The 24,796-nt window shown below is 41.6% G+C and overlaps 2 protein-coding genes across 3 annotated transcripts; one reads left to right on the top strand and one right to left on the bottom strand.

The window, feature by feature from the left end:
* Positions 1-787: 787 nt before the first annotated feature.
* LOC147884972 (putative UPF0496 protein 2) lies at positions 788-21,267 on the bottom strand. Of its 2 annotated transcripts, XR_015543555.1 has the most exons (3): positions 21,035-21,267; positions 19,349-20,916; positions 788-821 (listed from the first exon to the last, which is right to left on the bottom strand). XR_015543555.1 is itself a non-coding variant. In XM_087397524.1 (2 exons), the coding sequence occupies exons 1-2, from the start codon at positions 21,087-21,089 to the stop codon at positions 19,808-19,810; spliced, it is 1,164 nt and encodes a 387-aa protein (XP_087253650.1). In that variant the 5' UTR covers positions 21,090-21,267; the 3' UTR covers positions 19,191-19,807. The 2 variants fall into 2 exon arrangements, 1 of the variants encoding a protein (XP_087253650.1); XM_087397524.1 differs by lacking the exon at positions 788-821 and having other exon boundaries at positions 19,191-20,916.
* Positions 21,268-22,051: 784 nt separating this feature from the next.
* On the top strand, positions 22,052-24,216 carry LOC147884971 (UPF0496 protein 1-like). The gene has a single exon (XM_087397825.1). The coding sequence runs from the start codon at positions 22,207-22,209 to the stop codon at positions 23,329-23,331; it is 1,125 nt and encodes a 374-aa protein (XP_087253951.1). The 5' UTR covers positions 22,052-22,206; the 3' UTR covers positions 23,332-24,216.
* Positions 24,217-24,796: the final 580 nt, after the last annotated feature.

The raw sequence follows: 24,796 nt of genomic DNA, 5'->3' as shown, positions 1-24,796 counted from the left end.
AAATGTTTAAATAGCATGGAGAGAGAGACAATGTCTCTACGTAAAGTTTATTATAGAAAAAGGCTCAACACTTGTAATCACAATGCTACTTTTAGTCTTATTCCTTTATGATGTAAAGATGATGTACAAATATAATCCCCCTAGTGGACCCCGTAGTGGAACTACTCATGGTGTGGAAAGAAGCTTACTACTACTTTCGACCAAATGTGGACACCTACTAAGGGCAGTTACACATTGGCACCCGTCCATCGTAGGGAAGGGGCAAATGCCCATGTGGTATTGACGTGGCAAAAAGGAATTGGTAGCGTAAAAAAAGGGCCGCCCATCATGATGGGCAAGCAACCTCCCCCACGCAAAGTCCGCCCAAGTGCAAAACTAGGATTAGAACCTACAACCACTGAATAGGATTTCATCAAGCCTTGACCACTCTGCCAATTTCAACTATGCATAAATGCACACATTTTTTCTTATGATTTGTCCAGCGGGTGTGTAAACACACCCGGCCCATTGCCCATCCTCACTTGAGCAGGCATGGGCGGTGTATAACCAGCCTAAGGCTAGAGATCACACAAAACTAGAGTGGTCAATTGTGTGCTCACTTTAATTGTGTGCACTTATAATGGTGGGGCTGCAAGGGTACTAAGGTAGCACCAATGTTCAAATATATGTGCACATGCGAGAAGATTGCATAAACGGCGACGAACAGATGATTACGCATGTGCAAGATGGAGTCTTTAGGGAGTCGTGATTCGAAGATTGACGAAAACATGAAAGGCTGCGAATGGCTATGGTGTGGACGTCTTCTCTTAACAAATTTTGATCTCGCAATAATCGTGGGAACATAAACTGTTTCGCTGCTAAGAGTTTAATAGTAGAAAGAATTCGTGGGTGCGGCTTTCGTTTGCACCGATGGAAACGTAAAGAGGGTTGATTTTTTCCCTTCACCAAAGGCGTGTGCTATCCCCTTTCGTCTGCGTAGATGAGCGAGGTATTGTTTGCTTCTGGGAAGAGAAGGCGAGAGTTCCTGTAGGATCCATTTCCTGGCGTTGTTTATCATGAGGCTGCGCTTGGAGAGAGGCGAGCTGCTGGGCGAGGTGGATTCGGCCCTTGGAGAGCTGCTTAGTCATCTGCTGAAGAGAGAGAGGAGCTTCTCCTTATGCGTGCACCCAAAATCAACGAAGAGCCTGTTGCGTTCAAGATCGTCGTGCAATCCCTTCACCAAGCACCTCACCTTGTCCAGCATTACTGGAAACACCCCCTTCGCTAACGTCTCCAGCTGCCTCTTACAGGAAAGGGATAACCGTGATCGCGTCCAGACCGTGGCCCTGCTCATGTTTGCATACAACAGGCCCTCGTATAGGTACGTGGGTAGGTAGATGCACCAAAGCGTGCCTTGCTCGAAATGGAGGGAAGGTCAATACAAAAGCTGGCTAGGAAAGCAAAACTCGTCCGGCCGCCTACCCTGCAAGTTGGTTTTACATTACCTAAGTAATACTATTAGGTACTATTTCCGCTTATACTTGGCTAGTTCTCGGGGACTTGAGGCCCCATTTAATGCAAATTCGACTCCGTAAGTCATGCATGGGACTCTACTCTGAGCAACTAACAAAACAAGATGAATTTCATTCATGTGGCTTGCCAAGAGAAGAAGAAGAAGAAGAAGAGAGAGAGAGAGAGAGAAGAAGAAGAAGAAGAAGAAGAGAGAGAGAGAGAGAGAGAGAGAAAGGGGTGAATAGTACTCAATGGGCCTTCCCAAAGTGAGAGAGAGAGAAATAGAAGAGGAGAGAGAGGAATATTTGCAATTACTGAACCTCTAGAAAAAACGAACGCAACGAAACTTACAAGAGATGCTCTAAAGTCAACACACCAACCAATCGCGAATTTTGCATAAAAAACACATCTGAAAAATGCTCGAAATTATTTTTAGCATCTCAAAGTGGAACCTTCACTCAGGCTACCTTACGGTCGGCAGGCCAAAAAAACCCACGAGTTGCACTAAGTGGGAGTTGAACCCACATCATTTCTCTCTTAATCCACTAGAAATAGCGAGTCATAAAAAACGACGAGTCATGAGTTGTCGTTTTGCAACAGACTAATTCTTGTTTTACTTGGCGTAAATATTGTTCAATTTTAGAAAGTTTTGGAAACCTTAAAAATAACTATTTTCATAACTTTTACAAAATAAGATTATTTTTAGAATTGATTTAGAAAATGCACATATCACAAATTCAGAATTGAAAAATATCCACTTTTCAAGTCAAATTAGAAAATTGGAAAAGTGAAGTTCAATGATAAGATCTAATATTCTACAAATATTTTAATAATTCATGCATATCTATGTAATGTATAATGCATTCATTAATTAGAATCACAAAGACATGTTTTTTTCTTCTAAAAGCAATGATCTATCAAAACAAAATATTGCTCACATTTCACCATGAAATATTTATAAACCATCAATAAAAAAATAGTGACAACATCTTGTGAAGACGATAATGAGACTCATGAATAACACACATGTTTCTAAGTAACGTGAGTAATGGGCAAGAAAGTGAGAAATTATATCCTAATGAGACTCATTAACATGAGTAATAGACAAAAGGCAAGAAAGACTATTCTATCACTAGATGTTCTTCTATTTGTTGGTGATCCTCTCCCTCTTATTGCTCAAGATTAGCATCAAGAGTATTCATCCTCCTCATTAATAGCATCTGGTTCATAATCAAGTAGATCTATAATCTCGCCAATAGCTTGTTCACCAATGGGAGGTTGAGGCTCTCCAAAAGCATAAAAAAACCTTGGATCATCTTCATTCTCACTTCCTAGAGCTCATCTAGCAACTCTCCTAGTGTCGTCACTCTTGGTTCAATAAATTCTACCTGTAAGGAATCACACTCAATAGCAACAACATTTCTCCCCCTCTTAAGAGCACTGACAGTTGTGGTGCCTGTTCCAGCAAACAAGTCCATTATCCATTCTCCCTTAATTGAAGAGCTATTTTATTTCTTTACGACCAAAATAAGCTTTAAGGCTAGGTTTCAAATCCCAATCTTCATATGAAGTGGATTCCCGAATCCAACTTTCCTTTTCACTAGTTCTAAAGAACCATTTTTTAAAAATAAGACTTCCAAGGTTTGTATTATGGAATCCTAACTTATTTTCCTTTTGGAATGGAGGTTTCATCTTGAGAAGAAATTATGTCTTCCCTTTGGATGTTGTGTACTTTCACATGTAATTATGTTTCAATAATTATAAACAATTAGCCCAGAGTTTACAGACAAGAATATCTCCTCATAACTAACTCTATACCTCAGACTAGCAAAATTTGTTCCTTATCTTTTCCAAATATATGAACTCTCATAAAAACTACCTTTGTGGATTCCCAAAACATTACTAACAAATTAAGTTATGTTCTCTAAAAAACTATATTTTTAGAATGTAAACTAAACAAGACAAGTAAAAGACCAACCTTTGCTTAAAATTTATACAAAAATGTGTGCAAGCCTCTATAGTCTCTCGAGCTCCAATTCCAACTCTTGCAATTGAGAAATAAGGCCCTCCACCTCCTTTTAAAGCACTCTTTCTCCATTTAGAAAGTTTAAATATTTTTTAAATTTAAGTAATTAAATTCCATTAAAAAAGGTTACACAAACCCTTTCCATGTCTCTAAAGCCTCATTTACAAGGTGTAATATTTCATTTGTGCTTGGTGATAGAGTGGTAATATGGAGCTCATGAGCAGTCCTAGCAAGTCCTCCCTTTTTTGTCCATCTCCTTCACAAACTTCCACTTTTAGCAAGGATATTGAAGAAATCAACCCCCCCCTCCTCAAAGAGACTTCGATTTTGGCAATCAGCATGCACATTGAGCATCGCTGCTAGCAATGCTAAGCAAAGAACTTCAAGAGGCACAAGGAAGGAAAGAATACTTTCAAGAATTTCCATACGTGATGCAAGTAGAGCATTTTGTTGTAGAAATAATTGCTTGAGGTCACTATGATTTTAAAAAATCAAGCAAGAAAGGTATCATTTCTTTGGGTTGAAAAGGCAGGGAAAAATTTTCTTTTTGAGAACTTCAGTGAGAGCCTCCTCCTCCTTGGCAACCAAGTACTTTATTAGTGATATGATGGTTTGCAAAGCAAGCTTCATGAAAGTGTTTTCCATTGGAAACCTAAAAATGGGGAAAATAATTTCAAGCAAAGGACTTGAGGAATTTCATCCAACTTATGGCTCTCAGGAAACACCACAACTTTCATTGTTGAGACAGTGGCTTCAAAGTTTTGTCTTGCTCCATGGGGAAGTCGTCCCAAATTCTACATTTACTCATTTGCCAGATAGTTTTACAAAGAAAGAAGTCTACAATGTTTATGTAGATACATTCTCGATGCATTCAAGGAGAGTATGCAAGAGGTTCTCTTCCTTCCCTCATTCTTGAGAGTCTCAAAGCAATATTTCTCTCATGTGAAAAATCCTAAGAAGAACAAGATGGGCATTTATCGAATTTGTACAAAGTTGAAAGTAAAAAGAGACACCACAAACACCAAAGAAGGCAAGGGTGAGTACATTAGTTTCTATTAAGAGTTTTATTTTTTTTTAAAGGGTACATAATTGAAATTAAAAAATTATTCTCATCTTTTGTGCATTTTTCTCATACATTGTAGAGCAAATTCAAAAAGCTTTACAGATTCATAGAGAACAACAAAGCACAGAAAGGCAAAAGTTGGCAGATTGCCACACATACAAACACACACATATTTATGCCTTTTTCCTTAAACAAATTTATCCATAACAGTTCCCCCCCTAGGCAGGGAAGCATTTCCATGCCTGCATCCATCATGCATAAAGAAGGGCTTGAGGTAACACTTGTTGATCACCTTCTTACCATATGGCTCATGCAGCTCGCAAACTCATTAGGGAAAAAGGAAACTCATTTTGGGGCCCTGTAAGAAATTCACTATTTTTTTATTTATTTCTCTCCTAAAAGACCTGAAAAATAGTAAAATACGGAAACGTGGCTCAGAACTGTCAGTAAGGACTACAGAACTGTCAATTCAAAAAGGAATAAGATAATCTTTTGTCTGACTAACACGATTTTGTATTAAATATCCTCTTAGATTTTTTTTTGTTTACCAAAGATTCCGCATCTCTTTGGCCGACGTGTGCAGGCCTTTCATAAAGAGTCCATCACTGAACTTAGTGATTGCAAGTTTTCAAAATATTCACATGGATACCGCCACACTTCCACGATTCATGTTACAAAAGGACTATGAGATTGAAAAACAAACTTCGCAACCTGAGAAGCACAAAAAATGGCCGATACTAGTGAGTCACTATCTGAGAAGAAGCGATTACACCATCTTCACATCGACTTAGAAGAACAATATGCTCCAGCACAAAAAAGACGAAAGGACACGGTGCTGAATGCTCAACAGCGGGAAAATATGAGAAGAGAAGGGCTTCAACATATTGACTTATGGTGCGATGGAAGCATATATCCAAAATGTCAAGTAAAAAACTCTACACCTCCATTTGTCAATCCCCCCACATTACTGAGGTTTGCCGGCGATGGACAAAATGGACTTCTTGGTTATATTTCAGCGCAGTCTGCATTTGCGGAAACGTATAAAATGATGTACCTACAAGAAAAGGGGGCCAAGATGGAGGAGATAGCAATTCGTGCAAAATTGGAGTAGCAGTTGCAGAATGAAATTGAGGAGCATTCAAAGAGTAAAAAAGAGTTGACAAGAGCAAGAAAGAAGAGAACCGTGCTTGGAGACAGACTACGTAGCAGGAAGATTAAAAACATTGCAAATTTGAAGGCTGGGACTGGTGGATGCAAGCGACGAATTCAGGAAGCAAGGTTAGATTGAAATTTATCATTTTGTATACTCAAAAAGGCTCTCTTCCAGACTATATCTATTTCGTTGATTGTCGCAAAATAAGAATGGAGGTGCTGAATGATATAGTCATATTGTGTTGTTACTACAGGAAATTATTGGAGCCTGCAAAAGAAAATATGGACCCGAACCTTCTTCCTGTTAAACAAATGAAAGGATTGCTTTCTTGCGGTGTAGCAAAAGGTTTGATTGAGGAAAAAAAATACAAAACAGTCAAACGCAATGTTGTAGAGGACTTTGTATCCAATAATCAAGTTGATGGCACTATAATCCAAGAGGCTCTTGATGTTAGTGGAGTTAGCAGGAAGGGATATAGTTCGATTTTCCATGCGATATCCTCAACTTTGAAAGATCAAAGGATTAAACGAGTTTTACTGCCAAATCCAGCAACCGTGTGGAGGATAAGAGGTCATTTGAATGAAAGTATAGATGAATTTATTGGGCAATATATCCATATTGAAGAAATATTTCATGGTGTTAAAGGAACCACTGTGTATGATCCTTGGAACAATATATTTTTAGATCTGCAACAACTTCAAAAAAGAATGGTCGAGTTTTATGGAATAACATTTGAGGAGTGCAAAGGCATTTTGAAATTTGTTATCAAACTGGATGAGTGTGAGGTTGTAAAGGAAAAGAAAATGGAAAGAGTTACTATTACATTGATGAATGGAGCAATTGATACATCATTGACTGAAGCGAGTTCGAAGTATTTTAGTGTGCAGTCAGAGAAACACATATGGTGGTTAGGCTCGTTCCAGGTATGATCATGGGTTGTTTTATACTTGATTTTGGTCATTGTTTTCAAATCTGATATAGTAATACTTTTGTTTTCTATAATCTCGCAGGTGAAGACCGAAGACCATGAAACACTAGATTGGGTGTTTCACCACACGGAAATACCAAGAATAATCAAAAGACAAGTGCAAGGCGAGAATCTCCATGTTGCAGGAAAAGGTGATTTTCAAGTAGAGTGGCACATGGCCGGGGATCTTAAAACACTTAAGTGCATGTATAACATTAGTAAAGGAGGCAACTCAAAGTCTCCTTGTCTTTACTGCAAAGAATCAGCTCAAGTAATGGATTCAAAATGGTGGAAGAGAGCACCTAATAGAGATAAAGTTGACCCTGACTTCAAGGCCATTCTGGACATTCCACTATGTAATGTTCACATCTGCACATTGCATGGTCTATGTCGAATTATTGAGAAATTGGTATTTTTATATATTGGATTTGCTTGGAAACTCCGTCCCGAAAAAAATAGAAAGGACGCTCTTCAAGCATTATAAAAGGTGTTATCCGATATAGGTCTGCATGGAGGAGATGTTCAAATCACAAAGGATTTTAAAAAGTCTACCAATGGCAAGGAGGTACCAATCAAGCCCTCTATTGGTGGTGTTAAGGCAAGAAGATTCTTGTCTCGACCCAAACACAGTAAGCAAGTAAGGCAAGGTAGAGCAGTTTCAAAGATTAATTATGGATTGTGGAAGCAAGTCCATAATGCTGTGAAAGATCATGAGGCAGATGGGGAAGCACGAAATAGGAAGGCAGAGGTGTGGAGGTCTCTTGATCAACTCTTCATGTTCTGTGACAAAGTAACATGGACAAAGAGTGATTACAAGAACTTTGAGGAGGCAATTAAACATTTTGGAAAGTCAATGAAAGACGCATGGACAGCCTGCAATATAACTCACTACATGGTAAGGTTATGTCTTTTTCTTTTACTTAAGTGTGATCCTCTTTTTTTTTATTACTTACTATGCATTCTTATGTCTTACAACATATCATATACAACCACCTTCCCTATTTTGTCAAAAAGTATGGATGCCCAGCTATTTGGTCTACCCAAGGCATGGAGAAGTCTCACTACATGGCACGTAATGCATTTTTTAGACACACACAACACTATGGAGGGAGTCAGAAGGCGAATAGTATGAAGGAAGTCTTCCAATGGTTTTACCAAGGCATACTACAGAGGCTGCATGCTAAAAGAAATGTTGCTAGCTCCAAAATCAAGCTTGCTTTTCTTCTAGCCCAAAAGCAAAGACGAAGACAAGCTCTAGACAATTCAATTGCAGCAGAGAGACATAGACAATATAGGGAATCGAAGATATTTAGAAACCATAAATGGACAAGTAAACATGAATAGGACTCATTTGTAACTTATTGGTGTTATGTCCACATGTTTTCAAACTCATTCAATAGAAATTTTTTTAGTGGAACAAGTGACTCTTGGTGTTATGCATGAAAAGTATTTCAATGTGAAACATATGATCTGAACTTAATACAATTTGTTTACAATTTCAATATATTGTTCATTTAATATTTAACGACACCACTCTATGTAAATGTACAAATCATTTCATCATCAACTTATTAATCATTTATACAAGATCATACCAGATATCAAAGACTTTATACAAATCAATTCAAATTTAATATAATGTTTGTGCTATATTCGATGACTAAATCCTATTTCTCCCAAGGCCTGCCGATCGGAACTCTCTTTTTGATCTTGATTGGAGTCTTTTTCTTCTTTATTGGCTTGATGTCGACGGTCCCTTTATCCTTTTCTTCAGCTCTCTCCACCTGTTCCTCTTCTTGGACTGTGTGGCCTGATGCAATCATGGGTGGCTCTCGAAACCTTACGAGCTGGTGTTTTCCATAGCCCTCCAGATATTTGGGCTCCTTAACACCTCATGCTAATGCATAAGAAGTGTAAGACAAAAAGTAAGCGGCCCTAGAGGCCTGCTTATTCACATAATCTCCAAATATATCTATGGCAGACAACCTCTCTATCAAAATGATCTTTTCCTTTTGCCATGAAAGAACATGTCCACCTAAAGCCCTGGACAAACATTTTAGGAAGTAAACAATGGCTTCTCCATTGTTGCTCAACTGCCTATGGTAAATCAAGATCTTGGCACTGCCTAGATCATGAATATAATGAGCTAGGCCTGACATTTTGCGAAACCCAACCTGCCTGCTTCCACTTGATCTCTGAAGGAATGTGTCATCCTCAATTTGTAGCTGCAACATATCAAAGGATTGGAGTGAGACAATACACAACCTACAAAAACAAAGTTAAGCAGAAGTCAAAGTATATGATTTGAAGTACCTTCTCATTTTCATCAGCAACAAGCAGTTCATCTTTCCAAAGATTTATCCCTCTCCCTTCTTGTCCAGTCTCTTCTTTAGGCTTTTCTGTGTATAGTGCTGAGAGATTCATAGCTTCCTGTGTGAGCTGGAAGGCAGCTTCATCTGGCTCTTGGAACTTTTCAGCCTCTTTGAAACAAAATGAAAGGGCCTCTACAGGATCAAACATTGTTTCCAAAGCCAGTAGTGAAGGGTCATCCTCTATGCCAACCTCCTTGTCAAGCCTTGAAGCCTGGGCAATAAGGGAAATGGCATAGTCCTCCCTCAAATCAAACATAAACTCTATATCATGGAGGAAAACATAATCCTTTCCACCAATCAACACACCTGGAAGCATGGGCACTGCATAGTTGCTGCTCTGAACATCAAAATATTCAACTGGCTCTGCTCCCCTCAGAGTTTTTGTCCTCAGTTGAACAAGGTCAAGAGCAGCCACTTGCAGCCCCTCATCCTGAAGGTTGATATCTTCTTCTTGCTCTGCCATTTCTGTGACCAAAGAAACATCCTCCTTTTCCTCTGCTTCAGATGTGTCTTCTTCTTCTATTTCCTGCCCTTGTTCATCCAAAGACTCCTGACTGAAGACAATGTACATAAGAAATGCCATGCTCTCCTTTGCAGCAAAATGCGAGGAGAAGGCATTAGGAATTTCAAACTGCTGAAATCGCGTTTTGTTGCAAAAAATTGAAATATTGCTTCATCAACCCCTGTCATTCTGGTTTTGTGACTTCCATAGCTGTAATCTTCTTGCATAAACTCCATTCATACTGTATTTGGTTGGAGAGACATAGAAATCACTGTAGGAGTGCACCAGCATGCCATTTCAAAAATTTGCAGCAAAATGCGATGTGGACCTGTTTGAAATTCCAAACTGCTCATATCGCATTTTATTGCAAATTTCTCTATTTGGCTTCTTCCACCCCTGTGATAGCCTTTTCTTTGTTAGAACATGTTCTCCATGTCTGTGATCTCTTTCCAATCCTTTATATGCAGTTTTTCAGAGTGATGGCAAGAACCAAGTCAACTGCAAGGAAAGTTGGCAAAGGACCAGGTCTGGGGCAGGTACCAAGAAATTTAGTGTGCCTCCAAAGGGAAGAGCTGCACATGGCAGGAAGGGTAAGCCAATGAGCTTGCTCAAGCAAAAGGCCAAAAGATTGAATCAGGGTGCAGGTGTGCTAAGGGAGATAAGGAGGCAACAGAAAGCTATAGGCTTTGCAATACCCAAAGCACCCTTTCAAAGACTGGTGAGAGAAATTTGTGACAGTTGGAACCTTGGGTTCAGGTGGAATAGAACTGCCATTCTTTCCTTACAGGAAATGGCAGAGGATTACTTGGAGAAATATTTTGAGGATGCAATGCTTGTAGCAGCCCATGCTCACAGGGTGACTTTGATGGCCAAAGACTTCAACACTTTGTCCAGAGTGAGATGGAGGTATGACAAGCTGGTTCATCCTGTGGAATGGCAGGACATCAAAATGAGAGATATATTGCTAATTCCACCTACAAGGAAGTTGAAGGTTGATGAGGTAAAGGTTGTTGAGGTAACACACTCAAAGAACACCAGAGGGAAGGCTGCTTATGAGGACTCACTGAAGCAGCAAATAAAAGAAACAAAATCTGTTATAGATGTGGAGTATAGATGTGGAGACTGGAAAGAAGGAGCTACAGATACATAGAAGGTTGAAGGAGCTGGGCCCTGATGTAGTTGTACATATTGAGGATGAAGTTTCAGTCAATGATTTTGATTTGACAAAACAATGCTTAGCAGCATTGGCTAATAAGAATGAGTATTGCTCAGATACTATCATTCTTGCAATGCTCTAGTAAGTGTCTATAAATTTTACATTTTTTGCAAATCAATCCTCCTTGTAACTCCTTTATAACCTACCCTAATTATTTTCTGATCCTATGCAGCATGATGAGAAGCTGGCTTCACCCCTCTGTACAGCATACAGTCCATATTGTTGATCCAGCCATTTCTTCTAAATTAAGAGATGCAAAGGAGACTCCCATGAGTATTTCCAGCTGGTTCAAACTGGTTCAAACACTGCAATTTTGAAGTAATTGATGTTTTGCTACTTCCATACCATAGCAGGTATGTGGGTGACTACTTCTTTTAAGATTCTTCTTTAATATTGGGAACTCTTGTAGCCTTTCATTTTCTTATGCTTTTTTCCTTATGCAGTGACCACTGGAGTTTTGTGTCTATTGACATCCAGCAGAAGCAATGCTTTCTATTCAACTCTCTAAAAAACACACACAGAGAGCTGAAATTGTAAGTGCTGTGTGTGCTTTTTGAACTTAAAACTTCATTATTTTGATATCATACTAACTAAATTATACATATTGCAGTTGTATTAGAAGGCTATTAGATGCATTGGATCAGTGTCCTCCAAATGTCTCTCTTTTGGATTCAATAGAGCCAATAAGTCTAGAGGTAAAAAGTCTATTAAATGCTATGTCTTTGAACTTATTGAATAATTTTGTTTTGTGCTGATGCTCACAGTTTCTAACATTTTTTTCTAACTGTATAGACACCACAACAAAATGATTCAAGTAGCTGTGGATGGAGGGTGCTGATCAATGCAAAATATATACTTTCAAGCTACTTTGAGAAGGAACAGCCAAACCTGGTAAGGAAAAATACTTTTCATTTAGCTTGAAGATAATTCATAATGATACAAAGTGTTCTAAATTATCCTCTGCCATTGCAGATGAAAGAGGATAGCTTCAGCTCCAACTATGTACATAATTTTAGAGCTCATACAATTTGGAGGTTTTTGAGCTATGCCTCCCCCAAACCTATTGTACCAGCTACTGTGGAGCTGGGTGAAAGCTCTAAAGTACAAGAAGGTGTCATACACCTTGATCCCACAGATGAAGCACCTAATGCTGAGGACCAGAAGCCACAGGAGCAATCACAGAGTGCTGAGGAGGAGCAGACACAGGAGCAAAGACCTACTGCTGCTGATGTTGAGGAGAAGGTGGAGAAGCAGCAAAGAGAGGCTTCTGGGGCAGTGGAGGAGACAGGATGGAGCAGCAGAGAGAAGATCCTCCAGAAAATGTAGAGCAGCCTCTGGATCAAACTGTACATAAATAGAAAATGGATGTCAGAAATATGTTCTACAGATTCAGCTAAACAGTTCTGTACAAAATCTTACTTGATTGAATACAAAACCTTTCTTTATGGAGTCTGTGTTATCTCAATTTTTAAATTTTCCATGTCCTTGCATTTTATTGAGCTCCCTCTTCTTCTGAGTAACTGCAAAAAAGCAATATGAATTAGAGTGGTAAATTAAACTAATAGCAATGCTTGATGAGACTAGGGTAAATCAGATGGTGTACCTTTCTGTTGTTGTAGATAAATAAAAAGTCGTTTGTGATAGAACCTTCAGTCTCAAACAGAATGTCACTGCGCAATTGAGCTAGGGAGCAACATTCTCTTAATGAGATATTGACTAGCACATCACCATTCTCAACAACATCAATATCAATAAGTTTATTTTCTGCACCAAAAGACTCTTCATCTTGATCCATTGGGACAAGCTTTGTGCCTAGCATTCGACTGCGCTTGTAATAAAAAGAGAAAATAAAATTTTGTGATGCAACCATGTACTTCAGTTGCATAGAAGGTTGGACCACCTCACAAAACACTGAACTACATGTCTTCTTATCCCAACCTTTATCCAAAAATTGTGGCATGCATGCCGAATTTGTTGCTTTAACTGTGAACATTGTTTTTGAAACCTTCACTAGAAAGGTATTAAACAAGTCCACAAAAATTGTGAGAGGCATGCACAAAGAAATTTTTACTATCCTAGTGGCAATATTGGGCCTCAGAGCTTTCTGTACTTCTGTAAAAAGCTTCGCCCTATATGCCTCTGTAACACTAGAATGTGGGTGAGGCCAATCCACTGAATTCCACGCCGGAAGGTCTTGTTTTATTAATACACCATGTGTGTTAGCTTTGTCCAGCAACTGATAAAAATGATCAGTAAAAAATATACCCGATTGAGCTAGCTCTGTTGCACATCGACCTTGGTATTGTTGTTCTCCTATCGATCCATGCAGAACATCTATAAATCCCAGAATACAATCGATGTTTTGCCATGTCTCATACGATGAAGGATATAAATCTGAAATAAAACAACACAAGAATGTCAATAAGCTAAGAGAGAAAGCTTCATCTTAAAAATCCATACACCTCATGAAGAAAAAAACCACAATAGAAAAATATACAATTAGGCCTGTGTTGCGGAAGATTTTTTGGATAGTCTCGCAAGACAAGTTCTTTATACATGTACACGTGCTGAATCAAAACTTCTTTCACGGATATCTTCCCTTTGGTGATTTTAAAATCTCGTACTCTTCCCTTCCACGATGCCAAGAAAATGTTTTTTGTCTGGGGTCTTTTTCTTTTGCTAGGTTGCATGAGCACCCATGTTCCTTTCGAAACACTAAACCTTTCCCAAGTTCCTTCCGTTTTGACTGTACTTGAATTCTCTACCGACGAAATAGAAGAAGCAGGTCGACGGGGTAAGGATGTTTGGTATAATTCTGCCTTCGTAGCATTATCATCCACAGAGCGTCTTCCACAAGAACGGCCGTGGTTTTGGTTCACCATGGAGATTTTCTGAATCTGTAACAATAGCAAAGTAATGTAACTAAGATAACAATTTGAAGTTTCAAGAAAGAGAAAGTGGGCAAACAGACAGTTGATGAGAAACATCTTACTCTACGCCAAACAGGATCAAGGGAGCAGTTTTGGAAAAGAAAGGCTGTTGCACAATGAGGCAATGGTGTAGAATGGTAGACCTTTCGCACGAAAGGCGGCACAACATTTGAAAATTCAAAGGAAGGTGGAAGCGGGAAGGATCTTGTCAGATAAAATGTCAGTTTAGATTCTATCTTCTTGTCCAAAGATCTTCTGAGAATAAAAAACCAATCTCCACATTAATGTAGCACGCTTGTACTTACATAAAGTATTGTTTCTTTTTTCTATTTTCTCTTATTTTCGTGAATTTTCAACGTTACGTTGGCCTTCTATTGATTGGTTGAGAGCTTATTTTTCCAAACCGTAAAAGACCCCAAAATGAGCTCCCTTTTTTCCTAATGTGTACAGACCCATTGCTACATTCCTTGATGACTTTGTATGGACTGGTCCACAATGGAAGGAACTTCTTATCCATTTGGTGGTCCAATTTGTTATCAAAGCATAGCACAACATCCCCCTCAGTAAAGTGTCTTTCCCATCCCTTGCGAATCTTAGCATCCAAGCGGGCCTTTTGTTGATTCTTTTGAATCTCTGTTTGATGTAGGGCAAGGCATTGGGTTTCATTTAGCTTCTCAAGTTGCACCAAGCGAGCCTTCACATGTTCATGTTCTGTCATCCTCTGTTCTTGTGCCAATCTCAGAGCCAGAATCTCTATCTCTAGTGGTAAAACGGCCTCAATGCCATACACCAACTCAAAAGGAGTGTGACCTATAGACATTTTATGAGTGATGTTGTAAACCCATATGGCTTCTGTGACCTTCTGATCCCACTGGCTCCTGTTCCCTGTAGCCATTTTTCCCATGGTTTTACAAAGGCGGCCATTGGTCCGCTCCGTTTGACCCATGGATGCTGGATAATAGATGCTAGAAGTGCGATGATCAATACCCATGCGATCCATGAGTAACTCCACTGCTTCATTTAAGAATGGACTCCCATTGTCAGATACTATTTCCATGGGTGTCCCAAACCTTGTGCAGACACGTTCAAATATGAAATTTGAAACTGCCTTACCATTTGCTGCGGGGAGGGCAATAGCTTCAACCCACTTAGTGACATATTTAGTGGCTACCAAAAGATACTTCTTTTTGCGGGCAGTCATGGGCAGGGGCCCGACAAAATCTATTCTCCACTTTTGAAATGGATGGATGGACATCACTGGGTGATATTGCCCAGGACACAAGTCCTTCCTACCAAAGAATTGGCATGGTTCACAAGTTTTGCAATGCATAGTGACATCCTTGAACAAGGTCGGCCAATAGTACACCCAGCATGTAAAATCTTCTTAGCTATATAGTCACTAGCATAGTGGCATCCACAAAATCCATCATGATAATGCTTCAATACCTTAGGTACTTCATCTGCATCAATGGCTTGTCTTAGTACCCCATCCATGCCTTGATGGTACAACACCCCATCAAAGAGGGTGTAGCACCTACTATCTCTGCAGATCTTCTTTCTCTCATAGCTAGTACTTTCTGGAGGAAAGGAGAAAGCAGTCAGAAACCTATAGATACTGCCATACCATGGATCCCCAACTTCTATGGCTGCTACAAGGGTTATATCAAGGCACTCCTCTAAATCAATCAAAGCATTCTTCAAGTTGGAACAACCCCCTTTTACAATTTTGAAAGAAAAATCATATTCTTGTAAAACGGCCAACCATTTGGCCAACCGGCCCATGGGATTTGGTGATTGAAGAACCTGCTTTGCAAGACCAGTGCTATGAGTATAATGAAGGATAGAACACCAAAGACAAGGCATGCTTGTCAACCTTTGAGTAGTGTCGTTCGGTGTCGCGCAATTGTGAGAAGCAAATCGAACTGGATACATGAACCGATCCTCCCCTTACTGGAGAAGAATACCTGCTAGAGTGTGCTCACCAAACCCAGGATTGATATAGAAAGTCTTTGACTAATCTAGATTACGTAGAATGGGTTCTGAAGCTAGAGCATTCTTGATTTGTGTAAACCCATGATCACAATCCTCATTCCAAGAGAAATCAACCCCTTCTTACAATAGCATAGTCATGGGTCGTGTCAAAGAAGCATATTGATCAATGAAGCGATCAATGAAGCGGCGATAGTATCCTGCTAGATTGACAAATGAGTGTACCTGGCATTTGGTTGTTGGTGGGGAGAGCTTGAGGATAGCTTCTTCCTTAGGCTTGATGCCCTCAGATGAGACAATATGTCCCAGTAACCTCCCATGAGTGGCTCCAATGGTGCATTTCTTAGGGTTGAGACTGCCATTCGCATCATTGACCCTTTGGAAGGCCAACCTAACCTTCATGAAATGCTCCTTACGTGACGAGAATACACAAAAATCATTTAAAAACACCTCCAAGAAATCCCCCAAATAAGGAGCAAACACATCTACATAAATCTTTAAAAGGTAGCAGGAGCATTGGTGAGGCCAAATGGCATTACTTTGAATGCAAATGTCCCCGAGGGTGTGGCAAATGTGGTTTTAAGCACATCTTCTTCGGCAATTCTGATTTGATAAAACCCGAAGTAACCATCACAGAAAGTATACATCTCATGAACACTTACCCTCTCAAGAATGAGGTCTTGAAAGGGAAGAGGGTGATGGTCCCTCTTGGTGGCAACTCTGAGCGCAAAGCATCGGTCTCTAGAGGCCCTAATCTTTGATACTTCTAAGCCACAGGCTTTGCATCAGGCTTCAGCTCTATCTTGTGCTCTATGGCAGTCACATGGCGAAGGTGATGGTAGCTAGTTGCGAAGAGGTCAGGGAAATCTTTGAACATTTCTAGGAACTCATCTTTCTCACTTGGAGTGAGGTTTGGGGAAAGCCTACATTCAAGCTATTGAGGACTAGCTGTTACCTTTTCTATAGGTGGCGGGGTCAGAGACACCCCCATCATGTAAACTTCCTCCTCTAAGAACTCCTCCCCCCCATCTAATCCTTCCATTGATTCAGACAGCGAGCATGAGAGAGTATCATTGTCTTGCTCCTCTTGGGGGAAATCAAAGTACTAGCGAGGTGGCTTTACGAGAATGAGCGTGTCGCATCAAGGAATAGCCCCCTCCTTTTATAGCCAAGAGAGGGGGTCTCTCCCAATAAATGCATCCTCCCACATGCGTGGTGTGTGGAAAAGTCTCCCATGTGGGCTACGCAGTTACGCACTCTCAATTGTGTGCGACAACCCTTTGCCTCATTTTTCCACATAAATCAAGCCCCATATCTCAAGTCTATAATACTCCCTTGGTCTCTTCCCAATTTTATAATACGTTCAAAGTATTGTGGATGTTATGGAATTAACATGCACCCATGTATTTTGGCAATTATCAATAATTTAACTCTTTCCTTATCTTTCCATTATAACAACACTATCTTTGCCCCTAATCTGGAAAATAAAACTATGCAAAACCTATTCTAAATGGCATGACCAAAATTAATGATGACTATTGTACAAAGTTGAAAACTGTATGCCTATCCAATTGTAAATGAAAAGGACAAGGTAGGCACAAATTAGTATCCCTTTCTAAATATAAAAAGGAAGATAAACAGCTATCATTTTCAATAGAAAATAGGGCAAGAAAAAGGGAAACATGCTAGAATTTAGAGTGGATTTAAAAGAGTGACTAAGGAGGCACTTTACAGTGACTAAGGAGGCACTTTACATTCAAGGGACATTCAAATCCAAAATGCCTCATATCCCTTCTCCCACATTTCTTCTTGTGCTCAATGGGGTTAGTCATAAATACATAAGCGTAGCATGTGGGTTCAACCAAAGGGGTTTTTTAAATCTTTCTTTATTGCACTTTTTTTTCAAAATTCAAAAGGGTACCATATAAAGGGGGTATTCAAAGATTGAAAAGAGGTGTGCTTCATTCATTAAAAATTCATAGATAAGGGGTTCTTAAATTAGGACTTAAACATACATGACACGAGGATTTAATATAGTGAACCCCCCCCCCCCCCAAGTTCTTGTGTGGACATTGAGATATCACAATGAGAGGGAAAATCAACAAATCATATTAAGGATCTCGAATGCTAAACTAATTGTATTTTGTAAAGAAGACATCCCTTTAAGTTAGTCTTTCATTTAGTGTATATCATTGAAGAAACTCATGTACTTATATGGGCTAATGATTGTGGTGTACATGCCCCAATGATTTCTACAATTCAATATCATAAGGGTCATTACTATTACAAATGATTGAAATTGATTTTAAGAATGAGATTCTTATGTGCATAAAGTTTTCTCATGATTCAAATAATAAATGGAACCCTCTTTGAAGAAAGTTGTCTTGGAATCATGTGATGAAGCAATGTAGCATGCTTAAAGTTTGCATGGTGTACCTAAAGCATAATATTTTGGAAAGATCTCAATTACATTAGTAAAACTTGGGCCTTTAATGAGTTGCGTAAAATTTTATCTTATTAATCAATGGTTTGAAAGTGATATCACATACACTATGGTCTCGCTTTGACCACTCATCAATAACTAATGCAATAGTATAGAGTATTGATAAACAATTCAAATATTAATGATTTAATGAGCTTGCACTCCATGATATCTTACTCCATATATGATGCTAGTCAATAGTTTGATAAGCTTGTGGATTAAACACATTTTGAGAAAAAAGAAAAGTTAAATAGCTAATTAAGAGAAAAAGATGTAAATTAAATTGTGTAGTTTGATTATGTGTGGATTGTCGAGACTACTCCCACGTGTTAAAATAACTCTTCTAGGAATGAATATAAAGGAGGGGGAACACCTCTTTTTAGTTTTAGGGTCCCATTTACACATTGGCATGTACATTTCTTCACTTTGAACCTTAGTATGGAACTAGATATCATGATGTAGACATATTGTCTGATTGCACTTCCAAGTGGGATAAACACCCTACCACTTAATGTATGAGTCAATGAAAAGTATGGAGAACCTAACGTACTCTACAATCCTTTTTAGCAAGCACAATACTATGATCGAATGATTTAAAACCGCTAATTCTCATACACGTCACCATGCTTTATGTATTGAAGCAATTACATCCTCTTGTTTGAAATCAATTCATAGAATAAAGTGTGTATTGATCCTGAAAATCATGCCACCAAGTTGCTTTACAATAGCATGGAAAGGGAGACAATGTACCTGCTTAAAGCATATTGCCGAAAAAGGCTCAACACTTCTTATCACCATCAAGTGCTTTTAATCTTACTCCTCTATGATGTAAAGATGATGTACGAATTTGATTTCCCTAGTGGACTCCCTTGTCATGAACTTGCTCATGATGGAGTGGGGAACTCTCCTTAGTGTGGAAATAAGCTACCATTCTTTTGGATTCAATGTAAGCACCTACTAAGACTAGACATTAGTGACACATAAAGATCAAGCCTCGAGTGGTCAATTGCATGCTATGCGCATGCTATGGTGTCTTACTTTAATTGTGTGCTATGCCCAAACATATGCACATATGAGAAATGCATAAAGGGGACATAACCCAATAGTATTGATTTGAAGAATGAAGCCAACATGAAAAGCCTATGGATAGTGTGGACGTCTTCTCTTGGTGGCAATAGTTCACATTGCAAAGCGGAAATAGAGATTGGAATTGTAAGATCTGGCAATTAACAAGGTCAATTAATTAAATGGGCCTGTCCTGTGGAAAAAGAGGGCGGAAACCTGAGTGAGAGCGAATACGAGGATAGTATGGAGGACTCGAGTGAAACTGGAGATGTTGTGAGGAAAGTATGAAAGACTGGAGTGAAACTGGGGTAGGTTCTTAAGCCCAATGACCTATCCTTCCAAGACAGGCCAAAAAGAAAGAATTGGTGGGTGGGTGGTAAAGAAAAAGAATGAATGGTGACTGAGGGAAGAGGTTTAATACCAGAAGGATGAATCTCTGGGATTGAAAGGACCCCGAGCATATGCCTGTTGGAAGGACTGAAGAGGGTTGATCTTTCCCCTGCACCAAAGGCATTGTTCATCTATCATCTGTGCTGGATGGGCGAGCCGAGCTACTGTTTGCTTCTGGGAAGAGAAGGCGAGAGTTCTTGAACGACCCATTTTCTGGTCTTGTTGATGATGAGGCAGCAGACGAAGACCTGTTCTTGGAGATTGGCAAGCTGCTGGGCGAGGTGGGTTTGGCCCTTAGAGAGCTGCTTAGCCACCTGCTGAAGAGAAAGGAGCTCCTCTTTATGAGTGCACCCAAACTCAACAAGTCTCTTGTTACGTTCAAGATCATCGTGCAAACCCTTCACTAAGCACCTCATCGTATCCAGCATTCTGTTCACTGTAAACACCCCCCTCGCCAATGCCTCCAGTTGCTTCCTTTGCCTCTTGAGCTTCTTCATCCCTATAATCCCACACCACTCCCCATCCCCCCCCTTCTTCTTCTTCTTCCCAGCTGTTGCCACCACCCCCATTGGCGCCGCTGCTATCCCCCCCACCGCATGCGTCGCCACCATTACTGCACATATCGATACCCCCACTATCGCCAGCACCATCGCTGCTGTCCCCCCCCTGCAGTACCTCACCACCCTTATCCTCTTCCCTACCACCCTCCTGCTCTCCTCTAGCTTCCCCTTTAGCGTCCCGTAGCTCTGCCTTACCTCCTGGAACTGCTCCGACGCCGGCTCCGAGAATGGGTTCCTTGACTCCCCCAGATCGCTTAGCCTCTCCACCACCCGTTGGTGGTTTCCGTCCCCTAGCTCTCCTGAACTCGGTAGAGCGGCTAGCGTCGCCCGCATACACTTGCAGTGGCCTCTAGCCTCGTGGATGCTTTCCAGTAGACTCCCACAGAGTGTCGATGCTTTCCGACTGCTGTCGAAATACTCTGAGACGAGCTCTAGAATTTCGGGTCTTTCCTGGCTGCTGCTTCGCAGCACGTTCTCCACCGCTTCGTGGTCCGGCTCCAGGAGTTGGTCCGCAATTACACTGCCGGATTGCACGGAGATTGGAGAATCGTCGTCGGAAAGCTCGCCTAAGAGTGCCGCTACTTTCTTCAGCATCTCGTTGTAAGAATCGGTCCGAACAGCTTTGTCATACATCCCGGTCCAATACGACGTACTTCCGCGCTGGAGCTCGGGCCTGGAGGCAACTTTACGGGAGGCGTCGCTCCCAGAATCTGAATCAGGTTGAAACATGAGCGATTTCACAAAAGAAGAAGGGTCTGAAAGGTGTGAAACCGGAAAGGAAGCAAGAAATCTGTGAATGCAGCTAAAGCAGGAGAGGAGGGTATGTACCTGAAAGAGGGTCAGGGGGGTGACCGTGACAGAAGCTCCTCCATTGGATGGGCATGCTGTGGTCTTCGGAGGGGAAGCAACAAGGGTGATGGAGAAGAAGAAGATGAACAGAAGAAGAAGAAGAAAAATATGAACAGAAGAAGAGAAAGAAGAAGAAAGGCAGGTGCCTTGGCTTCGTGGTGAATCCTAGGGTTTTGCCCCGACAGGAGTGTGCGCTGACGTGACGTGCCCGCTCGGACAAACGGGGCAGCTTGGGTAAAGCGTTGCGCAAAGCCTACTTTCCACGTGGCGCAACCACGTGGACACTTTAGCCGGAGTTTGGAGACTAGTGTATCCTTCTGCCGACGTGGCAGGTGGCCGCGGTCACCGGCAACCGGCAAACTGGGTATACGTCCGCAGCACGTCGGGGGTGCCACGCGGCAGCCGACGTGGCGGATTCCGTCCTCTACAGCACGTGGCGCAACCACGACCGTCCGTTAGGGTTTTGCCCCGACAGGAGTGTGTGCTGACGTGACGTGCCCGCTCGGACAAACGCGGCAGCTTGGGTAAAGCGTTGCGCAAAGCCCATTTTCCACGTGGCGCAAGGCGGCTCGAGATAAGAACAAAACTACGTCTTTTCATGCAGACACGTCCTCACACCAAGATTGCTGAGCGGACACCTCAGCCGGAGTTTGGAGACTAGAAGTTAGTGTATCCTTCTGCCGACGTGGCAGGTGGCCGCGGTCACCCGCAACCGGCAAACTGGGCCTACGTGCGCGGCACGTCGGGGGTGCCACGCGGCAGCCGACGAATCTACAGCACGTGGCGCAACCATGACCGTGATCGGACGGTCTGGATCGGTCGCCGCTTTCTTGCGCGGAAGTGGAGCCTTAAAACGTAATTACGATGGTAATCGATATAATTAGGAGACGTAATCACAAAACTTAAACGTGATTACAAAACGGCCCTTTTCGATTAAGCCGGGCCGGTATTAACCTTGGAAGCAACGGCTATTTAGTATTTTACGCTGCTCTTTTCCGCACGGTTCCTCGGCATTTGCCTTGCACTCCAGGCAAAATTTCCGATCATCTTCTCCGATCCTTCCATGCTCTGCTTCTCCCTCACGATCTTCATCAATCCTCCATCGATTTTCTGCATCAACCTTCCGATTTTCTGCATCAATCCTCAGAATCATGGGTAACAACCTCCCTTCCCGCCTCTCCCAACACCCCCTCGACACCACCGATTTCTCCTCCTACGAAGACGCCTGCCGTGATGACCCCGACGTCCGCACCTTCGATGCCAACCTCAAGGCCCGCACTGGCCGTGTCCTCAACGCCCTCGCCAATGGAATCGATCAGTACAGCCTCTCGCTCGACTCTTTGAAGGAGGTCACCACCTCTTTGCTCGAAATGGATCACGACGTTATGCAGCTGATCCTCGAGTACAAGAAGGATGTGTGGGACAACCCGGATCTGTTCCTGCTGGTGGAAGAGTTCTTCGACAACAGCCTTGCGACCTTGGAGTTCTGCACAGCTGCCGAGACCTCGATTAAGAGGGCCAAAGACAATCAGCTCATACTTCAGATGGCCATCAACCGAATGCCGTCAGACAGGGACCCGATGGAGGCCCAGATCGAGCGCGTTTTGGCAGACCTAAACTCTTTCCGCACGGCCGAAAATCCTTTTGGAGAAGATTTTGTCCTCAAGTTCAGAGCTGTACAAGATAGGCACACACAGATGCTAGAAAAGCTGTTGCTGAAGAAGAGGAGGCTAGATAAGAAGCTGAAAGGAGTAAGGATGTGGGCGAAGTTGTCTTCGATAATGTTTGCAACAGTGGTCGCGGCGGTATTGATTTGCTCTGTGGTTGCAGCAGCGTTGGCCGCCCCACCGATTGCGGGGGCGTTAGCAGCTGCGGTTAGCTTTCCGTTGAGCTCGATGGGAGCATGGGTGAAGTCTCTGTGGAGCGGATATGAAAACGAACTCATAACACAGAGAGAGGTTATACACGGCATGCACATGGGGACTTTTGTAGCAGTTCATGATCTGAGGACCCTCGGAAAGCTGGTGGACAATCTAGAGGCTCAACTGAAGTGGATAGAGTTTAACATAGACTTCTCGGATGAGCGTAGAGATGCTATAGCTCTTAGGTTGGCAGTAGACGAAATCAACGCAAAGAGAGTTGGGTTTATGCAGGGCCTGGAAGACTTGGAGGTGCACGTCGACAGCGTGGGAAAACGGATCCGCCAAGGTAGGGCAATCGTTCTGCAACGGATATCGAGGCGCACAGATAGGAGAAGGAGGCCTGGAAGCTTTTGATTCAAGGAAAGATTTCCGGTACTCTCAGATGTTTACGTTAATTCAGGACTCAGAAATGCAACAATTCCGGTACTCTCAGATGTCTCCTTTAATTCAGGACTCAGAAATGCAACAAGCAAAACCCTTTCAACCCCCGGGTTTTCCTCTGTAGTACATTGTTTATGCCCATTACCATACCGCCTCAGAGTTGTTTCTCCTCCCAGCTTCCAAGCACCGTCAATCCTGCAAATGAGTTTTACTTTCTTTGGGGGTTTTGGCTGTAAAACAGCCTAAGCTATCATTTATAAAATGCCTGAATTGGAGTGCAGGTGGCAAGTCTTACGTGCTTACGGAATTGACCTGCTCTGTGTTCATTCTTTCATTGCGAGTATGTTTACTTTCAGGATGAAAAATTTCTGTGTGTTACATAAGAGTGGAGCAGCCATTCTCCGGCTGGATGGTTTGAACCTTAAATATCTAAGGGCATCTCAGTTCTGGAGCATTGTAGGTTGCTGAGCTGTATGTATTTGGATCGGGTTGGTTTAGCGTGGCTCTTTTCACCACTCCATATCTGCCATTCTGTGTGACTTATAAAAAAATGCACGAGGAGCCAAAGGCGAAACTTGGCTGTACTACTGGTGAGATTAATCTCTTCGTACAATTCTGTATCTGTCCCTACTCCACCCTGTGTAGTGTAAGCCTCTTAGAAAATTTTGCAAATTCGCATAGTGAAGGCAGTGGCTGGCTGTATTCTGATCGGAGTAAGAGAAGTGGAAGCTGTTGTAACATGGTTTCTTGTTTTTCCTTCAAAACTCGCAGCACATGCGTGTGTTCCATGTCTTATCTGATGTAGTGTGCAACTCTCTCATTAACGGCTTTAAACTTTGCCCACGTGTATTCATAAATGTATAGTAGCTCTCAGGCCTTACAGAAACTTGAACTTTGTAATAACATTTCTCACTACTTGGATCCAACTTGGGCAAGACAAACAGTACACGGATTTAAACCTTATAAAGGCCTTTCTGTCATTGCCACGAGAGTTTGCAGTATGTATTGGACAAGTCTTACCCTTTTTTTAATGTGATTGCAGACCTTGGAAGTTAGTACCATTGTCTTCCTTTTGTAATCCAAACTGTTTAAAATGCATTTTAGATAAATCCCCTTATATAAAGAGGACACGCATGAGGTATCGTGGTTTTTAGTAGTAAGCATGAAATTTTGGAAATACTATTGTGGTGCCACTCAGCAGTCCACAGTCCATGAGCCGAGGGTTTGAGCAGTCCTCTCACACTAAAGCAACATTGTAGAAATTAGTAGTGGACTCTAGCATTAAAATGCCATCTTCTCCCAAGGAGTTGTCAAGTGGGGCCAACAAAGGGAAATCCCCAAGGAAAACAAGAAATAGAGGTCATGGTAAAGGGAAAGCAATAGCTATGGTGTGTGAGGTGCACACCTTGCACAATCTTAAGGGATCCATACAAGCACA

This window comes from Dipteris shenzhenensis, chromosome 26, assembly GCF_047967505.1.
Source record: "Dipteris shenzhenensis isolate YYH24624 ecotype China chromosome 26, Dip_SZ_1.0, whole genome shotgun sequence".
NCBI lineage: Eukaryota > Viridiplantae > Streptophyta > Polypodiopsida > Gleicheniales > Dipteridaceae > Dipteris > Dipteris shenzhenensis.
Note: the sequence above shows the minus strand (reverse complement) of the source record. Positions and strands in the feature narration are given on the sequence as shown.

Coding starts and splice junctions, on each gene's coding strand:
- LOC147884971 (XM_087397825.1), top strand. CDS start 22,207: ATGGGTAACAACCTCCCTTCCCGCCTCTCCCAACACCCCCTCGACACC.
- LOC147884972 (XM_087397524.1), bottom strand. CDS start 21,089: ATGCCCATCCAATGGAGGAGCTTCTGTCACGGTCACCCCCCTGACCCT. Junction 20,917..21,034: donor CCCCCCTGACCCTCTTTCAG/GTACATACCCTC, acceptor AACCTGATTCAG/ATTCTGGGAGCGACGCCTCC.